At 55.7% G+C, this 21,176-nt stretch overlaps 1 protein-coding gene across 2 annotated transcripts; it reads left to right on the forward strand.

Moving 5' to 3' along the window:
• The first annotated feature begins 9,892 nt into the window (after positions 1-9,892).
• On the forward strand, positions 9,893-18,909 carry RNF126 (ring finger protein 126). Of its 2 annotated transcripts, none has more exons than XM_054050398.1 (9): positions 9,893-9,985; positions 13,763-13,821; positions 15,162-15,225; positions 15,724-15,965; positions 16,330-16,398; positions 16,484-16,553; positions 16,780-16,873; positions 17,318-17,433; positions 17,647-18,909. In XM_054050398.1, exons 1-9 carry the CDS (start codon positions 9,911-9,913, stop codon positions 17,794-17,796), a joined length of 939 nt encoding a protein of 312 aa, XP_053906373.1. In that variant the 5' UTR covers positions 9,893-9,910; the 3' UTR covers positions 17,797-18,909. The 2 variants fall into 2 exon arrangements, with proteins under 2 accessions (XP_053906373.1, XP_053906374.1); XM_054050399.1 differs by lacking the exon at positions 9,893-9,985 and adding an exon at positions 11,000-11,231.
• The last annotated feature ends 2,267 nt before the right edge of the window (positions 18,910-21,176 follow it).

Here is a 21,176-nt window from a genome sequence, read left to right on the forward strand (position 1 = left end):
GGCGGGAGAGCTTGCATGTGGGGAGGGCAGGGGAGGGCGGGAGCCTTGCATATCTTCCCAAGACCTGCCCCTCCAAATCTGATCACCAGGCCTGTTTTACTCCTGATCAGACTCCGATCCCTCCTGCAAATGCATGTTTGCACCCTGTGAACACCCAGACCGAGGAGCGAGTGGGACTCGTGAGACGGCTTCTTCCAGTGTGCCTTTCCCCTCCCCGCTGGGCTGGCAGCTCTGCCTCCCAGTACAGCATCAACTGGGCAATTAATTAATGAACCCTTTACCAGGCAGCCAGCAGGGAGGAGGTTAAAACCAAGGCAGCACCCGCTGCCCCTCCTGCAGCCCCCCCCCCGCCTGCCTCCCTGCAGATGATCTCCCTGCCAGTTTTCAGTGTGTCGTAAAAGTGCTCATCTCTCAGGCAATAGGATTAAATTATCCGGGTAAGATTTCACAAGGCACCGTGTCAAATGCATAATTAAAGCTCGGGTCTGTTGTGCAGCCCATGCCCCTTCTGCACAGCCCATCAATGAGTCCTTCAGGATGGCTCTCAGCTCTCCGGTTTCAGCTGGGGGTGAGAGCTGCTCCTCAGCCTCGCTGCTGCTCGGGGCCTTCTCCTGCTCTGTGTCTTGGGGGTTCCTGGTTGGGAGATCCAGACCCCCTTCCTGCTGTTGGCACCCAGCCTCACCCCGCAGGGCCCAGAGCTACAGGAAGCATCATCCTAGGGTGGGTTTCCTCTCCTCTCCTCTCCTCTCCTCTCCTCTCCTCTCCTCTCCTCTCCTCTCCTCTCCTCTCCTCTCCTCTCCTCTCCTCTCCTCTCCTCTCCTCTCCTCTCCTCTCCTCTCCTCTCCTCTCCTCATCCACTCCTCTCCTCTCCTCATCCACTCCTCTCCCCCTCTTCTCCCTCTCCTCATCCTCTACTCATCCTCTCCTCTCCCTCTCCACCATCCTCCAGCTCTCCAGCTACCACCAGCAAGAGCTGTGCTCATCCAACACCTCTTCCCTTCCAAGCATTTTCAGTTCTGGTGTCCGCAGCTCATGTTGGATGGAAGATGCTCTGGGCTCCATCCTTGCTGTGGAGATGCTGGTGCAAGGGGCCAGGAGCTGCAAACACTGTGGAGCAGAAGCTGGGGTGTGGGAAAGCAGTGGCTGGAGCTTGGAGGCAGCCGGGACATCCCATCCCATGTCATGCCATCCCATCCCATCCTATCCCATCCCATCCTATCCCATCCCATGCCATCCCATCCCATGCCATCCCATCCATGCCACGTCATGCCATGCCATGCCATCGCATCCCATCCCATCCCATCTCATGCCATGCCATCCCATCCCACCCCATCCATGCCATGCCATGCCATGCCATGCCATGCCATGCCATGCCATGCCATCCCATCCCATCCCATCTCATGCCATGCCATGCCATCCCATCCCATCCCATCCCATGCCACCCCATCCATGCCACGGCATGCCATGCCATCCCATCCCATGCCACCCCATCCATGCCATGCCATGCCATCCCATCCCATCTCATGCCATCCCATCCAATCCCATCCCATCCCATCTCATGCCACCCCATGCCATGCCATGCCATGCCACGCCATGCCATGCCATCCCATCCCATCTCATGCCATGCCATGCCATGCCATGCCATGCCATCCCATCCCATCTCATGCCATCCCATGCCATGCCATGCCATGCCATCCCATCCCATCCCATCCCATCCCATCCCATCCCATCCATCCATCCACCCCATCCCGCAGGACCCTGCTGCCCAGCCCAGGAGAAGGAGAAGCCGGGTCTCACAAAGCATGTTTCCCCTCTCAGAGAAGGAACAGATGTCTCTCGTCTCTGGCCTGCTCTTGGCTCTGGTTTTCATCTCTCCTCTCTGTGCTCACACAGATTTACGGCTGCCTTAATGAATTCCTTACAAAACGATCTGGTTGCCCACATGGCTGGCTGAGCCTCGCGGGGGGTGGGCGTGGGGGGAGTGGGGGGCGAAGGATCGGCAGGGCTCTCCCCGCGGCCAGCAAGGCTTGTGTTGGTAGCCCCGAACATCTGCACAAGCCATGGGCCACCAAAGCCCAGCCCGAGTGGGAAGGCATTGGCTGCACCTGGCTCTGGCCGGGAAGGAGAGTGGGGGTCCCTGCTACCACCCAGCCCCACCCGGCCCCACACAGCCTGTGCTGCTGCTCCCAGGGTTGCTCCCCACCACACTTCCTGCTCCAAGATGCAAAAGAAGATGATGAAGGAAAACCACCCGTGTTCACAGAAGTACCCACATACAGGCGTGCAGAAGGAACAGCAGCAGTGACCCTCCGGGAAGCCACTGGGGTGGGTGCAAGGACAACACTGAGAGCAAATCAGGTCTTTCATTCCATAGGGCAGAGCATGAGGATCATAGAACCATAGAATTATTAAGATTGGGAAAGCCCTCTAAGCTCATCCAGTCCAACCATCAACCCAACACCACTGTTCCTCCTAAACCATGTCCTGAAGCGCCACGTCTGTACACTTTTTGAACCTCTCCAGGGAAGGAGTCTCCACCACTTCTCTAGATGCTCTCCAAGCATCCGTGAGGAAGCTGCAGCAGGAATCACCTCTGTACCCAGTGCCTCCTTGGCAGAACCTGGTTGACCCCCAGCTCATCCATGCTTTCTGTGACCATCCCCATAGGAGCTGCAGCAGCTGTCAGGTCTCCGGGCTCGCGTGGCCGGGCTCCGCCACGCGTGACACTTCTCTGAGTAACTTTCACGGGCACGCCGTGTAAACAAGCCGTGAGTCAGCGTCCGGGCCAGCCGTGTGGTTTCCCCAGTGTAAACGCTTCCTCTGCCGTGGTGGAAGGAAGGACCAAATCGAGCCTCGAGGGGAGAGCTGGCAGCACCATAAAATGTAATGAAATCTTGTGGGGCTGAACTGGGTCCAGAGGAGTTGAGAGTAGGTAAAACCTCACGGAGCCTCTTTGGCTCCTCGGAGATGCTGTGGAAAGGTAGAACAGCACCAGGAAAGGCAGTTTCTGCTCTGCTGATCTTTACTCCAGGAGCAGCATGCTGGTTATCCAGATGGGACACTTCCTCCTCCAACACCAGCCAGATGGAGCACGCAGGTTGTGCCGGCAACTAAGCATGTTTCTTTCACCTCCTTGACCAAGAAGTCTTCTCCAGAGTTCTCCTGGAGCCCCACAACAGCATAACCCAGTGCTCCTCACGGACACAGCTTGGCTCGGTGTGGGAGACGCTGGTCTTGTTGAGTCCACCACCAGCTCAGCCCCTGCAGCCGCATCCTATTGTTGGTCCAACAGAAGGGGACTGAGCTGAGCTGAGCATCCCAGCCCCACCAGCTCGTGGCCCTGCAGGACCTCAGTCCCAAGCTTTCAGCAAGGAGAGGTTTGGCCAGCAAAGGGCAGAGCCTCCGCAGGGCTCGTCCCCCTGTGGAGCCCTCAGCCCTCATCAGAGGAGAAGTTTGATTGCTTACATAGCCCAGACCGGCAGTTAGCAGAAAAAAAAAATCAAACATGTTTTTCACATTAAAATTTCCCTTGAAAACCAATGGTTTAAATTAAGCAGAAGAAAAGCAAAGAATACGAAAAGAAAACGGCAGATTTTTGGTGGAGTCCAAAACCATTCCCCAAGAGATACCCAACTTCTCCAGTGTCTGCGCCATCGCTGCTCCTGGAGGCAGGTGGGCTCCTTGCTGGAATGGGGCTGGAATTGGACAGCGTGGGATGGGATGGGATGGGATGGGATGGGATGGATGGGATGGGATGGGATGGGATGGGATGGGACGGGACAGTGAGGACAGCCGGAGGTGGGCACTACTGCCCTGCATCAGTGCTGCCAGGCTCTGCCTGCTGAGGAAATCCTGCATCCAGGAGATCGGAGCCATGCAGGAACCCATCCCAGGGCTGAAAAACACCAGCATCCCTCAAACCAAGGGTAGCAAGGATGGGATTCAGCTTACACCCGCTGCTCGCAGGTTATCAGGAGCTGCCGGATAACTGCCAGGGCGGGATCTGGACCTGCAGCCCGGAGGTGCAAGACTCGGGGAGGCGAGGTGGGGATGGAAATCTCCTGATCTGTCTGTGAGGGAATTCAAAGGGAGACCGATTCAAATCCGCCGTGACATGACTGGCTCAGGGCTGGCAGACGATCCCTGCAGTGTTTGTAACAAATCTCGCCGCTTTCCTTTGAGTGGCCTCCAATTTATTAATTAAAATAGGCAATTATATATAATGTGGGGAGGAGGGGAGCGGGGAGACCAGCTGCACCAGTTATTCTCACTTGGCAGGAACCGTGCTGGAAAGCTGCTCCGGCTGCAGGAGGTGCTTGTGCTTCCAAGGGCTTGAGGCAGAGCTGGGATGGAGCCCATGCTCGGAGCTGCCCACGGATCCCCCGCCCGGAGAGCCAGGCAGTGGCCTTTAGCTACAGTGACCGCTTTATTTAAGAGCAGAGGGCTCAGTGGCTGAGATGGTTTAAGAAATGACTTGCCCAAGTCACCAGGGAATTGGCAGCGGCAGCAGAAGCTGCACCCAAAGTCGTTGGGATACGCCGAAAGAGCTGGATGCCCCAGCGCTGCCAGGCAGGGGGGCACAGGGCTGGAGGGGGAAGCCAAGTCCTTCCTAAATGAATGGAGAGCAGCCCCGAGGAGAAGGACTTGGGGTGCTGAGGGAGGAGAAGCTCAACATGAGACGGCAATGGGTCCTCACAGCCCAGAAACCAATCGTGTCCTGGGCTGCATCCAGAGCAGAGGGACCAGCAGGGAGGGAGGGGATTCTGTCCTTCTGTTCCTCTTTGTGAGACCCACCTGGAGCCCTGTGTGCAGTTCTGGAGTCCTCAGCACAGGGAGGACATGGAGCTGATGGAGCGAGTGCAGAGGAGACCACGGAGGGCTGGAGAACCTCCTGTACGGGGACAGGCTGAGAGAGTTGGGGTTGTTCAGCCTGGAGAGGAGAAGGCTCCAGGGAGACCTTAGAGCAGCTTCCAGGGCTGAAAGGGGCTCCAGGAAAGCTGGGGAGGGGCTCTGGATCAGGGAGCACAGGGATAGAAGGAGGGGGAAGGGTTTTGAGCTGAAAGAGGGGAGATTGAGATGAAATCTTGGGAAGAAATGTTTCGCTGTGAGGGTGGGGAGGCCCTGGAACAGGTTGCCCAGAGCAGTGGGGGCTGCCCCATCCCTGGAGGGGTTCCAGGCCAGGTTGGATGGGGACTTGGAGCCCCTGATCCAGTGGGAGGTGTCGCTGCCCATGGCAGGGGGTGGAACTGGATGTGCTTTGAGGTCCCTTCCACTCCAAACCATTCCCTGGTTCTACGATTCTCTAAATGTCACCATCCTGCATGTCTGGGTTTATCCTAACGCAGCAGCTCCTGCATCAGCACACCGGCAGGATTCCTCCAGAGCCCATGGTGCTCCTGGCAGGACACATCGGCACGGGGCTGGCGCTGGGCTCCTCTGCCTACTGACCACGAGGACACGATGCAAACCTCACCCTGTGGAGCTCCTACAGCACCCACACACCCGGCTGGTGCCACGAGGCGAGTCTGGCCGTCCGGAGCGTTGGCTCCTGCTGAGACCATTCGCTCGGGACGCGTGCACACACACGCACACACACCCCGTGCCGGAGCCCGTCGGCGGCTGCACCACCGCAGCCCACGGCCACCCCCCGCCAGCGCCTGGCACTGTGGCACTGTCTGAATTAAGTAACGTCTCGGGATGTGAGCTCATCGCCAACACCCACAGCCTGGGCGATGTGAGTGGCAGCGCTGGGTGCCGCGGGAGCAAGACCTGGCTAACGTCCGCTGCATCCGCGTGGGCTGACGGGAATGCTGCCTGCCACGGGGCTGGTGGGCACCACGGCTTCGAGTGACAACCATGCCACCTTCTCCTGACGGTCTAGAGCAGAACCAGGGGCTTCCACCTTCCTTGTAACGCCCCGGCCAGGATCCACACCGAGTCCTAGCTGGCAGAGGGACTGCCAGGCTCACGCTGCCTCTGCTTCCAAACAGCCACAGAGGCCAACGCGCCCACGGGTTCTCCTGAGCTCTGGTCAGGGCTTGCAGACGGGCATGCGTCCCTCTCCACAGCACAGCCCAGGTGGGATCGTGACTCAGCTGCCGGAAGAGCCTCCTGTCCCATCCCATCCTCTCAGACAATGACAGGCTCCAGATATTTTCCACTGCCCTTGCCCAAAAACCTCATAGGGTTATCATAGAATGTCCTGAGTTGGAAGGGACCCACACGGATCATGGAGTCCAACTCCTATCCCTGCACAGGACACCCCAACATTCACACTGTGTGGCTGAGGGTGATGGCCAAATGCTTCTGGAATATTGTCAAGCTTGGCACCGTGCCTGCTTCCCTGGAGAGCTGTTCCAGTGCTCCACCATCCTCTGGGTGAAGAACCTCTTCCTAATGTCCAACCTAAACCATCTTCCTACCATTCCCTCAGGTCCAGAGAGAAGAGCTCAGTGGCTGCTCCTCCTCCTCTTCCCCTTGTTAGGAAGCTGCAGACCATGATGGGTTCCCCTCCTCAGTCTCCTCCAGGCTGAACAGACCCAGTGATTTCAGTTGCTCCTCATACGGCTTCTCCCTTTCCCCAATTCCATGCTCTCCTCTGGACACTCTCCAGTAGCTTTAGAGTCTTTCTCTACTGTGGTGCCCAAAACTGCACCCAGCGCTCAAGGTGGGGCCACCCTAGTGCAGAGCAGAGTGGGACAATCCCCTCAATGGGTTGGTGATGCCACGTTGGATGCCCCCCCAGGACCCGGTTGCCCTCTTGGCTGCCAGGGCTGCGCTCCTTCTTTCCCTTTAGCTTTTCCTGAGCACAGATGGCAGCTTTGCCCGCCTGACTGCTTGGGGAGCAGGTTTTGTCTAATGATGAATCGATGTTAATGCGGGAGGTGTCACCTCTTCGTCAGTCCTCTCGGAACAGGGTGCAGTTTACTTCTTTCTGCTGCACCGTGGGAAAATCTTCCTGGCCTCTGGTTTCCCAGGGTGACTCAAATTTGCTCCTGACCAGACCCGGCTTCACCTTAGAGGCAGCGGACAGGCAGGGGACAACCAGGTCCAGAAACCCAATTCCTGCAGTGCACAGGAACAGCAACAGAGATGGGGTGTATGTGCCAAGGTCCCCTCGTGTCCCTGCAGGGAGGAATCACAGCTGGAACCGAAGGCACAGGGAGAGCAGGAACCTCTAGTCCTGGAGACAGAGCTTCCTCGGAGGCAATGGGACAGCCAAGTCCAGAAACCCAATTCCAGAACCCCCAATTCCAGAACTCCAATTCCAGAACCCCAGTTCCAGAACCCCAATTCCAGAACCCCAATTCCAGACACCCAATTCCTGGGGTATGCAGCCCTCGTCAGAACGGCGACAGAAATGGGGTGCTTGTGCTCAGCCCACCTCGTGTGCCTTGCAAGAATGGATTGCACCCAGGACCAAAGGCACAGAGGGAGAAGGAACCTCCAGCCCTGGAGATGGACCTCCCCATGAGATCCCCTCTCCAAGCAGCAGATGATCCAAGGACTGGGCAGGGAACGCTGCAGGAGCTCTAACAAGGAGCTTGCTGCTTGACCAGGCTCCCCAAGCCCAGGGATAATGCAACGAAGGTTCTCCACCTTGAGCCAACTCTCCCTGCACAAACACATTCCAATTAGCTGAAGTTCTCAGCGAGGTGGGGGCTCCTCTTGACATTTTCGTGTCGGAAGCGTTGGGGCAGCAAGCCACAGACCACCCTTGCCTGCCTTTATCTCCACGGGCATTAATACCCTTTGCCATTTGCATCCCGACGAGTGTTGCCACGTTCAGCTTCTGCAGTTCCTGCGTCAGGGAATTCCAGAGGGACAAAGTCAGTGGAGCCGGATCCTTCCCTCCCCATCCCACAAGCACCCGGCACCCATTTGATCAAGTGGCAACTTGTCCTCTGGCCGTGAAACAGCAACGAGAAACACAACCACGTCCGCAACGTGGAAGGGAGCTTCCCTCGGGGGGTGAAATGCCCCATCCAGGGCCGCGGGCTCTGCTCTGCGGGCAGCCGTGCTCCGTCTGGCTTTGGGTTGGGCCACGCCGGACTGTCTAGACCCACCTCCCAAAGCAAAGCGTTGCAGGACTGGGCAGCAGTTTCCTCATGGGGTTGTAAATAATTGCTAACAGGTCTTATCAACAGTTGGGATCATCAATAGCGACGGGATGACTGTGAATTTGTCCCACCGCTGTGATTTCTACACGATGGCCAAACGCTTCCAGAGGTCGGTGAACGGTTACCGAGCCGTTACGGCACCTTTTCCTACCAGTGCCCATTCACAGCATCTCCCCCATGTCCCCTGTCCCTTGTCCTCCTGTCCCCTGTGCCTCGACCACCAGCAGCCACAAGGAAGGGAGACCTTCAGAGGGCTCGTCCTTCAGTTCTGCTTCCCAGCACTCCTGAGCTGCTTCCCCGGCCAATTCCATCACCAGAAACAAGCTGGAGAAGCAAAACCTGAACCAAAGATGCCACCTGCTGGAAGCAGCTCTGATCCACGAGCTGGTGGGCAGCCCCATCACCCTCGAACCCCACAACCTCATAGTTCCATCCAAACCCTGCAGCCCCACCACCCTGGAACCCCACAACTCGGCTGCTCCCAGAATCTCTGTTCTCCAGCCCCTTTCCCAGCTCTGTTCCCTTCTCCGGATGCGCTCCAGCCCCTCGATGTCCTTCTTGGAGTGAGGAACCCAAAACTGAACCCAGGATTCGAGGTGCAGCCTCACCAGAGCTGAGCTCAGGGGGACGATCCCTTCTCTACTCCTGCTGGCCACTCCAGGGCTGATCCAAGCCAGGATGCCGTTAGCCTTCTTGGCCACCTGGACCACTGCTGGCTCATGTTCAGCTGCTGTCAATCTGCCCTCCGAGGTTCTTTTCTGCCAGGCAGCTTTCCAGCTGTTCTTCCCCAAGCCTAGAGAGTCGCATGGGGTTGTTGCGACCCAACTGCAGGACTCAGCACCTGGTCTTGGGGAACCCCATCCCATCAGCCTCAGCCTATGGATCCAGCCTGGCCAGATCCCTCTGCAGAACCTTCCTGTCCTCCAGTAGATCAATGCTCTCACCCAATGAGGTGTCACCTGCAAACTGAGGTGGCACTCAATCCTCTACCCCAGATCATGGATAAAGACATTAAACAAGACCGTCCCCAACATGGAACCCTGGGAACGTGTCTTGGCACCAGCCACCGACAGGATTTAGCTCCATTGACCACAACTCTCTGCGCTCAGCCATCCAGGCAGGTTTTTACCTAGTGAAGGGTATGAGTGTCCCGAGGAGGCCACAAAGTTGGTGAGGGGTTTAGAGGGGAAGCCATATGAGGACCGGCTGAAGTCAACCGGTCTGTTCAGCCTGGAGGAGACTGAGGGGGGACCTCATCATGGTCTGCAGCTTCCTCACATGGGGAGGAAGAGGAGCAAATGCTGAGCTCTTCTCTCTGGACCTGAGGGAATGGCAGGAAGATGCCAGAGGAGGGTTAAGTTGGGCATTAGGAAGAGGTTCTTCACCCAGAGGGTGGTGGAGCACTGGAACAGCTCCCAGGGAAGCAGCTGTGGCCCCAAGTCTGACAATATTCCAGAAGCATTTAGGCAGGGACACCTCCCACCGGATCAGGGGCTCCAAACCCCATCCAACCTGGCTTTGAACCCCTCCAGGGATGGGGCAGCCACCACTGCTCTGGGCAACGTGGGCCACTGCAAAGGCTTTAATTTGCTGAGGTTTAATCCTTGCCGTTTGCCCCTTCCCCTCCCTTAAGCCACGCCCCCTTAAAACACCGCCCCTCCTTTAAGCCCCGCCCCTCCGCGTTCCGCCCGCCTCCCGTTTCTTGTCCCCCTTCGGCCGCCGTCGCTCCGCGCGTTGCTGGGCGGGGCGGGGCTGAGGCGGAAGTGGGGGGGGGTGGGGGGGGTAGGAAGATGGCGGAAGCTTCCCCGCAACCGGGGCGGTTCTTCTGCCATTGCTGCTCGGCTGAGATCGCCCCGCGCCTGCCCGTGAGCGGGGGTCGGGGCTCGGCGGTGCCGTGCGGGGTGGGGGAGACGGGAGGTGCGGGTCCTGGAGGGGGCGGGGATGAGGGGGAGAGGGGTGAGGCCTGGGGGTGGGGGGTGGGGCGGGTGGCGCCGGGCCCTGAGGGCGAGGGGGGAAGAACGGGGCTCTCGGGAGAGGTGGGAAGTGCGGGTCCGGGAGGGGTCGGGCGCGTTGGGGGTAGAGGATGAGGTCTGGGGGGGCGGGGGGGAACGAGGCCTTTAAGGGGGGCAGCCTCGAGACGGGAGGTGCGGGTCCGGGGGAGGGGGGTCGAGTGTGTGGGGAGGGGGTGAAGCCTGTGGGGGACAGGGGGTGCGGAGCCTTGGGAGCAGGGGGACAATGGAGCCCTTAGCGGGGCAGCGTCGAGGCGGGAGGTGTGGGTGCTGGCGGAGTTAGGCACGTTAGGGGCAGCGGCGGGGGGGCTGGAAATGGGGTCCTTGGGGGGAAGGGGCGGCGAAGGGGGACGTGCGGGTCCTGGAGGGGTCGGGCATGTTGGGGGCCGGGGGGGAAGGGTCCTGAGGGGGTTGGAGGGGGAGGAAACAAGGCCCTTGGCGGGGGGTGGGCAACGTCGAGGCGGGAGGTGTGGCTCCTGGAGGTGCTGGGTACGTGGGGAGGGGGTGAAGCATGGGAGCACCAGGCCTTGAGGGCAGGGGGGGGGCATGCGAGTCCCCCCGGGAAGTGCAGGTCCCGGAGGGGTTGGGCACGTTAAGGGGATGTGTGTGAGGCCTGGGGGATTTTGGAGTGTGTGGGGAGGCTGATGGGGGGGGGGGGGCGGTGAGGCCCTTGAGGGGGCAGCGGCGAAGTGGGAAGGGCTCTGCACCCTGCTCAGCCTCCAGGGTGGGGGCTCAGCAGCCCCATGTTTGGTGGGGGGAGCCGAGAGGTGTGGGTCCTGGAGAGGTTGGTTGTTTTGGGCTCAGGGGGGTGAAGCCTGAAGGGGTAGTGTGACACCAGGCCATGAGGTGAGGGGGAACAAGGGTGGGGAACAAGGGCCTAGAGGGAGGCAGCGCTGGGTGAGGCAGGGGAGTTAATCCCCCTGCTCCCCGCCAGCCCAAAGACAAGGGTGATGAGGCCTCCCTGTGTCTGCAGGTGCTCAGGAGGGGTTTGGCTGAGCATGAGAGCAGCCCCAGTCCACGGACAGTGGGGGTGATGTGAGGAATGGGGAGGAAGTGCAGAACAGGGCACTTACAGGGCTCCCACTTGTGCTGGGATCACCAGGTAAAATCCCTGCTCCTAAAGAGTCGTTTTCCTGCTGTGAGTGGAAAAGGGAGTGTTGGCTGTTGGGAAGGACCTGCTTAAAACATCCTGGTTGGTCATGGCTTGGTTTTCTGTTCACCGCTGGCCAAATCGTAGTCCTGGATCGTTTCACAGCACCTTGTCAGAATAACCATTGCTTTTTGTTAACGGTTACTGGTTTTAAAAGTCACCCCAGTGTGAGCACGGGTGTCTGTGCCATGGTTGATTGGACTTCATTGTCAGCTTGGGTTTGTGACGCACTGTCCTTCCACCCTCTCCAGCGGCTGTCCTGCGTAGGCCTGCCTGGAGAAACCTCACAGCTTGAAGTGCAAGGGCAAAGCTCGTGATAACGCAGCAGCTGTGTGCGTGGAGAGCATGGCTCAGGCGCTGAGGGCTGTGACCTGGCACTGCTGCTCCTTTAGGTTTTGTTTAAATGCCCCATGTGCATCTGGCAGTGAGCACACTGACTGCAGGAGGGAGTGGGCAACAGCTTTTGTCGATTCAGGCCTCTTAATTGCTGGTTAATTAACTCATTTGGGGGTCCTGCTTCATTCAGTTTCACTTGCTGTTTGCAGATCAAGGTCTTGGAGATACCGCAGCGCGTGCTGTGAAGGAAGCATTCCGATAGCCTGGGAAACAGCAAACTTTGGCATTTCTGCTGTTCCAGCTGCAGAGGAATTTGCTGATCCCAATGTTCAGAGCTGTCTGTGAGCGCACACACGCGCAAAAGCCTCCCTTAAATAGGAGAACAGAGAGAAGCAAGTTGTTCCCTGCTTTCAAGTGTGCGTGATTCCGGTGTTCGAAATTGCCTATAAGGGTTCCGTGCCCATGGCAAGAGGGTTGGAACTAGATGATCTTTAAGGTCCCTTCCAATCCAAACTATTCTATGATTCTGTGACATGCACACAAAAGCCTCCTTTAAATAGGAGAGTTGAGAGGAGGAAATTGCTCCCTGCTCTCGAATGTGCGTGATCCCAGCGTTCAAAGCTGTCTTTGAGCACAGACACGCAAAAGCTTCCCTTAAATAGGAGAGTGGAGAGGAGCAAGTTGCTCCCTGCTCTCGAGTGTAGCTGCTGTGATGGAGCATCCGTGCAGCGTACGGGTGGAAAGAGAAACAGCACAGGGGTGTCAAAGGCAGCTGATCTGATTTCTGTGTTCCATGTGCATTCCTGTGTGCCGAGTGACCAGCTTTGAGAAGAATTTGGATGGTGTAGAAATGTTCTTGACATCCAATGTAGTATAAATTGCATAGAAGCAGTTATTTCACAATCGTGAGTCTAAAGAGTTGTGTGCGGAAGAGGGAGCAACGTCTTCCCTGAGTCTGTTTCTAGGCCTTGGTGTTTGCTGCTTTCTTATCAGGCTGGGCGGCGTTGAGTGGATCGCTGGCCTCCCTGCCTTCTGCTTGGGCCTTATCAGGTTTTCCTGCGGTGGTGGTGGAGCGATCCCAGATGTCTTAGCAGACACGGCTGAACTCTCTCTTCTTTGAGGAAGATTTTAGGGGCCTGTGCTGGTTGCCAGTAAGGGCAAGTAGCGTTATTTTTGGAAGCTCTTTAGTGTCTTCCATGCTGAGATGGGCTTTGCCAGCGCGGGGTTTAGCACGGTTGTGCCCACCGGCAGTGGTGGTTCCACCTCATCTGGGGTTGGGATTGCGTGGGGGATCTGTTGCTTCCCCTCCTGCCCCTCCTTCCCCTCAGCAACGCTGCCACTTCTCCAGCGCTGAACAGTGGAGTCATTTCCTTCCAGGATCTCAAGCGCTCTAGGCTGCTGCTTGCTAGGACGGTGTGGTTGTGGAGTGTAAATTCTTCCCTGATGCCAGGAATTGTGAGAAAAAGTGACTGTCGCAAACCCCTGAGGAATCCTGCTCCCACACATGCCAACGGTTTAGCCCAGTACTTGTTGCGGAAGGCTCCAAGGGTGGCAGTTGCTCTCTGAAATGAGCCTTGAGCGTGGGAGTGTAAAATTCTGCTATTGTTTGTTGAGAATGACCCTCTTGTGTCTCCTCGACCTCTGTGGGGTGTGAACCCCAGGCTGCATTACAAACAGCTTTCCACGCAGCCTTTTCGGAGCGGCAGTAGAGCTGTGATTACCCTGTGCTGCAATTCCCTCTTTGTTCCTTTCATTGGGAGGTTTCAGGCAGGGAGAGGCCCCCCAAAACACGCAGCAATTAGACAACTGGTGTCTGAGTGCTGCTCTTCTGGGAAGGCTGATGGTTTTGCTTTCACTTCACCAGTACTATGTCAGATGTTACCTAATGCCTTGTCTCCAATGGGGACTGATTAGCATTATCCAAATCTTTTCCAAAGCTAAATTCCAAACAGGCTCAGGTTAACAATTTGCCTCACTAGTCTGGTGAAGGTAAATATCAGTGGCTTGGGGGTCTTTCTGGCTCTGTAATCACTCCATGTGTTTGAGATGATGGGCTGCAGGGCACTGCCACCCCGTCACACCAGAGGCGCTCTCTGCAACTTTTACGTACTGCTTTCTTTTCTTATTCAGTATTTCTTCTCCCCTAGGACTATATTTGCCCGCGGTGTGAATCGGGTTTTATTGAAGAACTTCCTGAAGAGCCAAGGTAACATGCTGCCCCAGAGGCTGCTGCTGGAACAAACCTAGTCTGCTCTGATCTCTTCCTAGTTAAAGCTGGATACTAAACACACCATTTTAACTGCTTCTGCCCACTATTTGGCTCATCTTTCCTCACTATGGGCAAAGAGTGCTTAATTTGCAGGGTTTGTGTCTGCAGGTCAATCAACCGTGGGAATGCTGAGTGCTGGGAGAAATTGGTTGGTTTAAAACAAACTAACAGAGTGGTGGAGAGGCTTTTCCAATGGCATGTGGTAGCTCTGAACCTGATGGTTCGAGCCATCAGGGTGGAGATAACTCTGAGAGAGGAATCTGCAGGATGGAGAATGTACCTATGCTTCAGTGTAGGATTTAATAACTTAGAATACCAAGCTGACAGCGAAACATTTTGACTGGGACTTTGGACTCTGTACTGGAGTTGTGTTCACATGCTCTGCTGCTGACTCAGTAGCGGGACCTCTCTCTGGCAGCGTCAGAATGGGCAAGAGGAAGAGAAATGCCTTAAAATGTTTCCAAGGCATTTGCCAGAGCGTGTCTGGGTCTAACTGGGGGACAGACAGGGTGCAGGCAGGCCAGCAGGCAGCACAGGGGCACACGCAGCTGCCGAGGGGCCAGGCGCATGGATTAGGCTTCACAGATAGAGATTTCCACTTTAACCAACATTCGGTTTGACTACAACAACCGTAGAGGCTGAAAACCTTAGTTTTTTGGTACCACGAGTGTCAAAAGTATAGACCTGGATACTGTGCAGTAAATGTTCCTTCTCTGAAAGCAGCAGTCTGACTGCGTTAAGAGTTTTCCTGCTCTGTTTGGTCACATGCCTCCACAATAAAGAAATTCCTTCGATTCAAGATTAGGCTTAAGCATGTTTGGGTCATAGTGATCAGGGTTTGTGCCTTAAGTCTTCTCTTCCTGGTGCTCTGGAGTATTAGCTGATTTCTTTGAGGTGGATTGTACAAGGAATCCTTGCTTGACATCCTGGTCCAGTCACTTTCCTGCAGCTTCATGAAATGAGAACCTAAAAGAGGAGAGACGGGTGAAGATGTGGGGAAATGAAGGTTACAGGGAGAAAGTGGATATGGACAATTAGAGAGTCAGCAGCTGAGGGCAGTTTCTGGAACAGACCCTGTCCCGGTCAGGAGGGAAATGTGAGGAGACCTCCAAGCTCTGGCTCCGCACAGAAAGGAATCAGTTGCTTCCTGTGTGCTGGTACCAAGCAGCTGTGGTGTTGGCTTTTCCTGTCAAACTGATATCCCTCACTTCCCACTGCTGGGAAAACCTTTCCGTGGCATCCTTCTGAGGCTGACCAGCGCTCTGTATTCCTCACAGGAACGCTGACAATGAGACCACCTCCTCTACATCAACCAGCGATCAGAGCAGGCATCCTTTTGAGGTGAGTCAGTCTTCCCTGTCTCTTCCAACACTTGCTGCTTTGCCATTGAATTGAGGTATTTTTCTATTAGTATGTTGTCATCATCCGGGGAACATTTCAACAGAATTTGGGAAAGGAAGTATCAATATCATCTACGTGCTGTATTTTTACTGCGTGTTTTTACCAGGACCATCACTTGCAGCTAATTTTTGTTGTGAGGGGGCTAAGCTGGGATTTAGTGAGCTGTCTGTGTGTGTTGCTATGCAGTAGCCTCAGTTTAAAAGGCAGCAGATACATGCAGCAGCTGAAGAGAAACCAGGGGGGCTGTAGTTATTTCTTGCCTTCATGTCTGGTTTCAGTCTGCGTTCATTCCTCACTAAGCAGCTCCTGAGAGTACGTGCATCAACCAAGGTTCCCAAGTTGCTGGGGGTCTGAAGAGGCCGATTTGATGGAATTCCAGGCACGAAAGCCAAAAGTTGTTCCTCTCCTCATTGTAATCTGCTGTCTCTTCCTCCCCAGAACGTGGATCAGCACTTATTCACCTTGCCACAGGGCTATGGCCAATTTGCCTTCGGGATCTTTGATGACAGCTTTGAGTTTCCGTTTGGGTCCAACGTGCAGTCAGAAGACAACAGGGACTCCGAGAGCCGGAGGGAGCGAGAGCATCAGTCTCGGCATCGATACGGCGCAAGGCAGCCCCGAGCACGCCTCGCCACACGCCGTGCCGCTGGCAGGCACGAAGGCGTTCCCACACTGGAAGGGTAAGAACATGGAATGGTTTAGGTTGGAAGGGACCTTCAAACCCACCCAGTTCCACCCCCTACCATGGGCAGAGACACCTCCCACTGGATCCGGTTGCTCCAAAGCCCCATCCAACCTGGCCTTGAACCCCTCCAGGGATGGGGCAGCCACCACTGCTCTGGGCAACCTGTTCCAGGGCCTCCCCACCCACACAGTAAAACATTTCTTCCTAAGATCTCATCTCAATCTCCCCTCTTTCAGTTTAAAAAAGGCTGATGATGCATCGGCATTTAGCGTATTTAGGCACTCCATCCTTGTCGTGTTTCTGGGCTGGGACTCAGCAGGCTCTAGTTCCGATTTCATCCTGGTTTTCTTGTCTTTCAGAATCATCCAGCAGCTGGTCAATGGAATTATTGCACCTACAACAATACCAAACCTAGGGCTAGGTCCTTGGTGAGTTGGACGATGTACTGCTCTTTCTCAAAGTGTTCTCGTCTATGCTTCCACCTGAATTTAACTGTGGCCCTTATTCTTAAAGGGGAGTCTTGCATTCAAATCCAATGGACTACGCATGGGGTGCCAATGGCTTGGATGCAATTATTACACAGGTAAAACTGATGTTATAATGGAGTCTCCTGTCTTGTGGGGCAGTGCTGCTTCGTTTTCAGCAGCTTTGTGATGCCGGGGGGCAATCACAGAGGTGGAGAACTGGGAGACGAGGTCTGCAGCACGGGCAACGCAGGGTACAAGTGCCCTGATTCAATAAATAAAGAGGTTCTGTGTGCTGCTGAGCTTATATCTTCTTTCTGCCTCTCTGCCCTATTGTTTTTTCAGTTACTAAATCAGTTTGAAAACACTGGACCACCGCCAGCAGACAAAGAAAAGATCCAGGCCCTCCCCACCATACAGATCGCACAGGAACACGTAGGTATGTGCATCTCCTCCAGGGAATCCTTCACAAAGAGCTGGGTGGAAGTGCTGTTTAATGTTTTCTTGGGATTTTAATTTTCTCTGCTAGTACCTTTGTGGTCTAAAACATTTCAGAGAGGGAAGAAGCTCTGTTATGCTTGCATGCAAAAAGAGAGCAATGTAGACTGGATGGATTTGCCCTGGGGAGGCGAACTGTTCTGCAAAGATGGATAGAAATGGAAAAGCAGAAGGGAAGGGAGCAATGAAGCAAACTCAGGGCAGTGCGAGGTGGTAGAGGCTGCAAAGTGAGAAAGGTTTCCATTCCGCATGAAGCAGTGGTGGGGCAGAAGAGACAAGCTCCAGTGGGGGGAAGGGAAAAGGTGATGGGATCCCGAGTCACTGCTTGGAGCGTGGTTCTCTCCTTTGTTGCTCAGCTGCGTTTTGCTTTCACTTTGTGACACAGACTCTGGATTAGAGTGCCCTGTGTGTAAAGAAGACTACACAGTGGGTGAGAGTGTCCGGCAGTTACCATGCAATCACCTGTTCCACAATGGCTGTATAGTCCCGTGGCTGGAGCAGGTTAGTGCACCCGGTGGGCGAGGCGAGGGGATTCTCTGGGGGTCCCAATTCTCCTCTGTAAATATTTTCATACCTCCGTGATGAGGCTGAAACCCGAGCAGCCTTTGATCAGAGGAAGGAGTGTCATCCTAGCCTCGAGTGCCGCTCCTGTATCGTTTTTCTAATCCTGTTTCCCCCTATTTCTTGTTTTGTTTTTTTGTCTGCTCTCCAAAGCATGACACGTGTCCTGTGTGCCGAAAAAGCTTAAGTGGACAAAACACTGCCACAAACCCCCCAGGACTCACAGGGATGAACTTCTCATCATCCTCCTCCTCCTCATCCTCCAGCTCACCGAGTAACGAAAACTCCTCGAACAACTCATGAAATCTTAATCCACCCCTCTGTCCCTGGGGCCCTGTCCCTTCTCCTTCCTCTCTCCCCAGGCAACGTAAGCAACGAAAGGGGCTTCCAGAGCAGAGCCAGGGGAGGGTAGCAAGGGGGAAGCAGCACCCCCAGAATTCCCTTTTGAGTTCTGAAGACACGGAGACTCTGGGTCCTTCAGAGATGAGAAGCCTTGAGTTCTTTGATGGGAGGGGGGAAAGAGCTCTGTCTGTTAATAAAAACATCCATTTGCCGCGTGGACTTTTAACCCTTGCCGTGAAAGGCTGCTGCGCTCTGCAGCTGGGAAACCCGAGGTGCGGAGCTGGCGGTTGCAGTTCTGACTGGAAAGGCTGTTTGTATGGGTTTGAATTTGAGATTCCCTTCTTTCTTTTACTCCTCCTCCTCCCCTTGGATACTATCTCTTCTGCTTTGGAGATTGAAGTCTTGGAAATGAAAGCATAACGATACTGCCTCGCTCCCCACATCTCCAGCGGGGGGGGCCAATAGTCACCGAAAAAAAAATGAACTCTTGAAATAGACCCCCGTTATCCTTCCCTTCCCATCTCAAGTCCCATTTATTTTTCTTTATAACCCTGCCCTTCTGATACTCAACACTGAAAGGGTTTTTATAATTTTAAATTATTACTGCTGATAAATAAATGGACGTTTCAGCTCAACGAGATGTTACGCATGATTTGAGGAAAAGTGCAGGGTAAGCTCTCTGGAGGCTGCTGTGCGGAGCCCTCCTGTTTCACCTGGAGCAGGTTGGGCTCCTCCGAACCCTCTTGCACACCAGACACAGACGCTGACGTGACCAGCACTGCTACACACGTAGCCAGCCTGTGGATCATGGAGCAGCTGGCTGCAGGATTGCAACTGGAAGCATCCTTGCCTGGTCTTTTGTATTTTTTACACCTTATCCCTGGTGCAGTCCTGCCCTTCTCTCTGCCTGAGCGGATTTTTTTCCTCTGTGTTGACATTAGGGCTGGGCACGCAGCAGAGCAAGGACCAGCCAAACGTCATTGTGGTTGAATAATATACAGGAAAAACAACATTTTGGAGAAAAATGTGTTTCAAAACTTAAACTACAGCTGATTAAAAAAGGAGAGAGAGAGAGACAAATATCTAGGTGTGTTTATGACTCTGTTTCTGTGACAAAGCTCTTGCTTGGAGAATGAAAGGAATGTGACCAGAGCAGGTGGTGACCTCCCTGCTGCCCGTGGCCATGCTCACCTGGACCAGAAGGTGCAGGAGGGATAAAACTTGGGTTCGCTTGGCACTCCTGCTGAGGGCCTTTGGTGTTGGTCTGGTCGTGGATGAGCAGCTCACTGTGAGCTGACAATGGGTGCTCGTGGCCCGGAAAGCCAGCTTTATCCCAGATTTCATCCAAAGCTCTGGGACCAGCAGAACAAGAGAGAAGGTTCTGCCCCTCTGCTCCACTCTGGTGAAACCCTGCCTGGTGCCCTGTGTCCAGTTCTGGAGTCCTCAGCACAGTAAGGACGTGGAGCTGTTGGAGTGAGTCCAGAGGAGGCCACGGAGATGATCCAAGATGATCAAACACCTCTACTACAAGGACAGGCTGAGAGAGTTGGGGTTGTTCAGCCTGGAGAAGGTTGTGGGGACACCTTAGAGCAGCTTCCAGTGCTGAAAGGGGCTCCAGGAAAGCTGGGGAGGGGCTCTGGCTCAAAGAGGGCAGGGACAGGGTGAGGCTCCCTGTGTCTTCTCCAGCTTTTGGGACCCTGTGAGCGGGCTGGGCGTGACTGGGCAAGGTGCTGCTCTCCCTCCGCAGGTCCTGGTTTTGTGCTGCTTCCAAAGTAGCCTTACCCGAGGACCTGGCCCTTCCTCCCAAGAGCTTTCTGAGCCTTCCGTAGGAGAGGGCAGGCAGGTGGCCTGTTTGCCATTTCGTGAGCCATTTGGGGATGAAAGAAAAGAAGGTTCATTGGCAAAACCATCCCCAGCGTGGATGGCAAGCAGCCTTCACCAAGCCTGCCAGAGCAGCGCTGCTGACGCTGAGCAACTCTCCTGGAATGCTTCTTCTCCTTGGCTTTGCCAGGGCAGCCCAGCTGCGCCTTTCATCTCGGCGGGCGGATGCCTGCGGGACGAGAGTTTATCTCAAGACTGGTATATCAGGGTTAATGGCTCATCCTTCGCCCGAGGTTGAGCCAGAAGCTTCTGTCACCAGGATCATCCTGGGCTCGGGAGGCAGGTGGCAGCAGGAAGGTCCCTGGCTGAGCCTGCATGTGCCAGTCAGCTGGGCTGGCACAGAGGGAAGGTTTTGCTGTTTAGCTGAAACGCAGCCTGGGAGACCTGGAAAAACCTTCCTTCCTCCAATGCACGTCAGGAGCTGGCTGTGGTGTGAGGTTCTGGCTCGCCAGCAGCTCAGGAGTTGATCTCTCCCATGTGAGCAGCGCTCAGGGTAGGTTTCAAGTGGGCGAAGCAAAGCTGTGGTGGGTGCATAGCTGCTGCCACCAACCTGGCAGGGGCTCCTGGCCGTGGCCGGTGCCCTCCGCAGTCACTATACGGTTAATGCAGTGCCTATTTCCTCTCGTGGACTCATTTTGAGCTGGTTGGGTAAGAAACGGAACGAGTTTGGTGGTTTGCGCTGGGGCCATCGCTCACGTCTGACATGACCGAGTGACCAAGCTGTGATGCGGATGTGGAGGACAACACAGGAACGTGCCCTGGCCGGGGGTTATGAGGCACAGGTGCTATTTTTGTCCGTGCTCCCCTCCAGGCAAGGGGCTGTTCCTTGCTACCTTCCGCCTTCCCAGCTCCATCTCGGACAGGGAGGATGGAGCGGAGCTGAGTTGAGGCACTGGTGTGGGAGACACAGTGTGGGAGGCTCGGGGCTGGATGCCCCACCATTCCCTGGCTCTTGGTCCCGGGCATGGATCGGGCACCAGCCACAAGTTCCCGCTGGGCACAGCTCCCCACAGCAGTTCTGGTGTCTCTTCTCCTCTCGTTGTCCTGGCTCAGGGCCTGCCCATGTGTGGGGAGCAGCACCCCAGCTTCCCCCAGAGAGGCAGCCCTGGGCCGATGTCACCCTGCGGCTCTCGGCTGGCTCCCACTGAGCTCACTGCAACGCAGGATGCTCGGCTGTGACCGGGCTCTCGCTCCCGCACCAGGGACCCTCTCGCCCTCCTCACCCACTCTGCCCTCTGGGTCTCCAGAGCTGCATCCCTTGCACTGAGCGTGGCACTTCCCAGGGATTTTCCTCCTGGGGCTGCATTTCTCTGGTTGAGGGTGATGCATGCAAGCTCTTTCCTGCAGCTCTAGCGCAGGGTCTGGGGTCTCCTCTACCAGCAGCATCGTTTTCCTGCTCCCTCTTTTGTGCTGCTGCACAACCATCACTGCTGGGGGTTCAATCTGGGGCTGGGTTTGTG

Source organism: Cuculus canorus, chromosome 27, assembly GCF_017976375.1.
Source record: "Cuculus canorus isolate bCucCan1 chromosome 27, bCucCan1.pri, whole genome shotgun sequence".
NCBI classification, from domain to species: domain Eukaryota; kingdom Metazoa; phylum Chordata; class Aves; order Cuculiformes; family Cuculidae; genus Cuculus; species Cuculus canorus.

Bases quoted from the DNA above. Each gene is read 5' to 3' on its own strand.
- RNF126 (XM_054050398.1), top strand. From the start codon at position 9,911: ATGGCGGAAGCTTCCCCGCAACCGGGGCGGTTCTTCTGCCATTGCTGC. The intron at 15,966-16,329 runs GTAAGAACATGG...CTTGTCTTTCAG, and splicing joins GGCGTTCCCACACTGGAAGG to AATCATCCAGCAGCTGGTCA. The intron at 16,399-16,483 runs GTGAGTTGGACG...TTATTCTTAAAG, and splicing joins AACCTAGGGCTAGGTCCTTG to GGGAGTCTTGCATTCAAATC.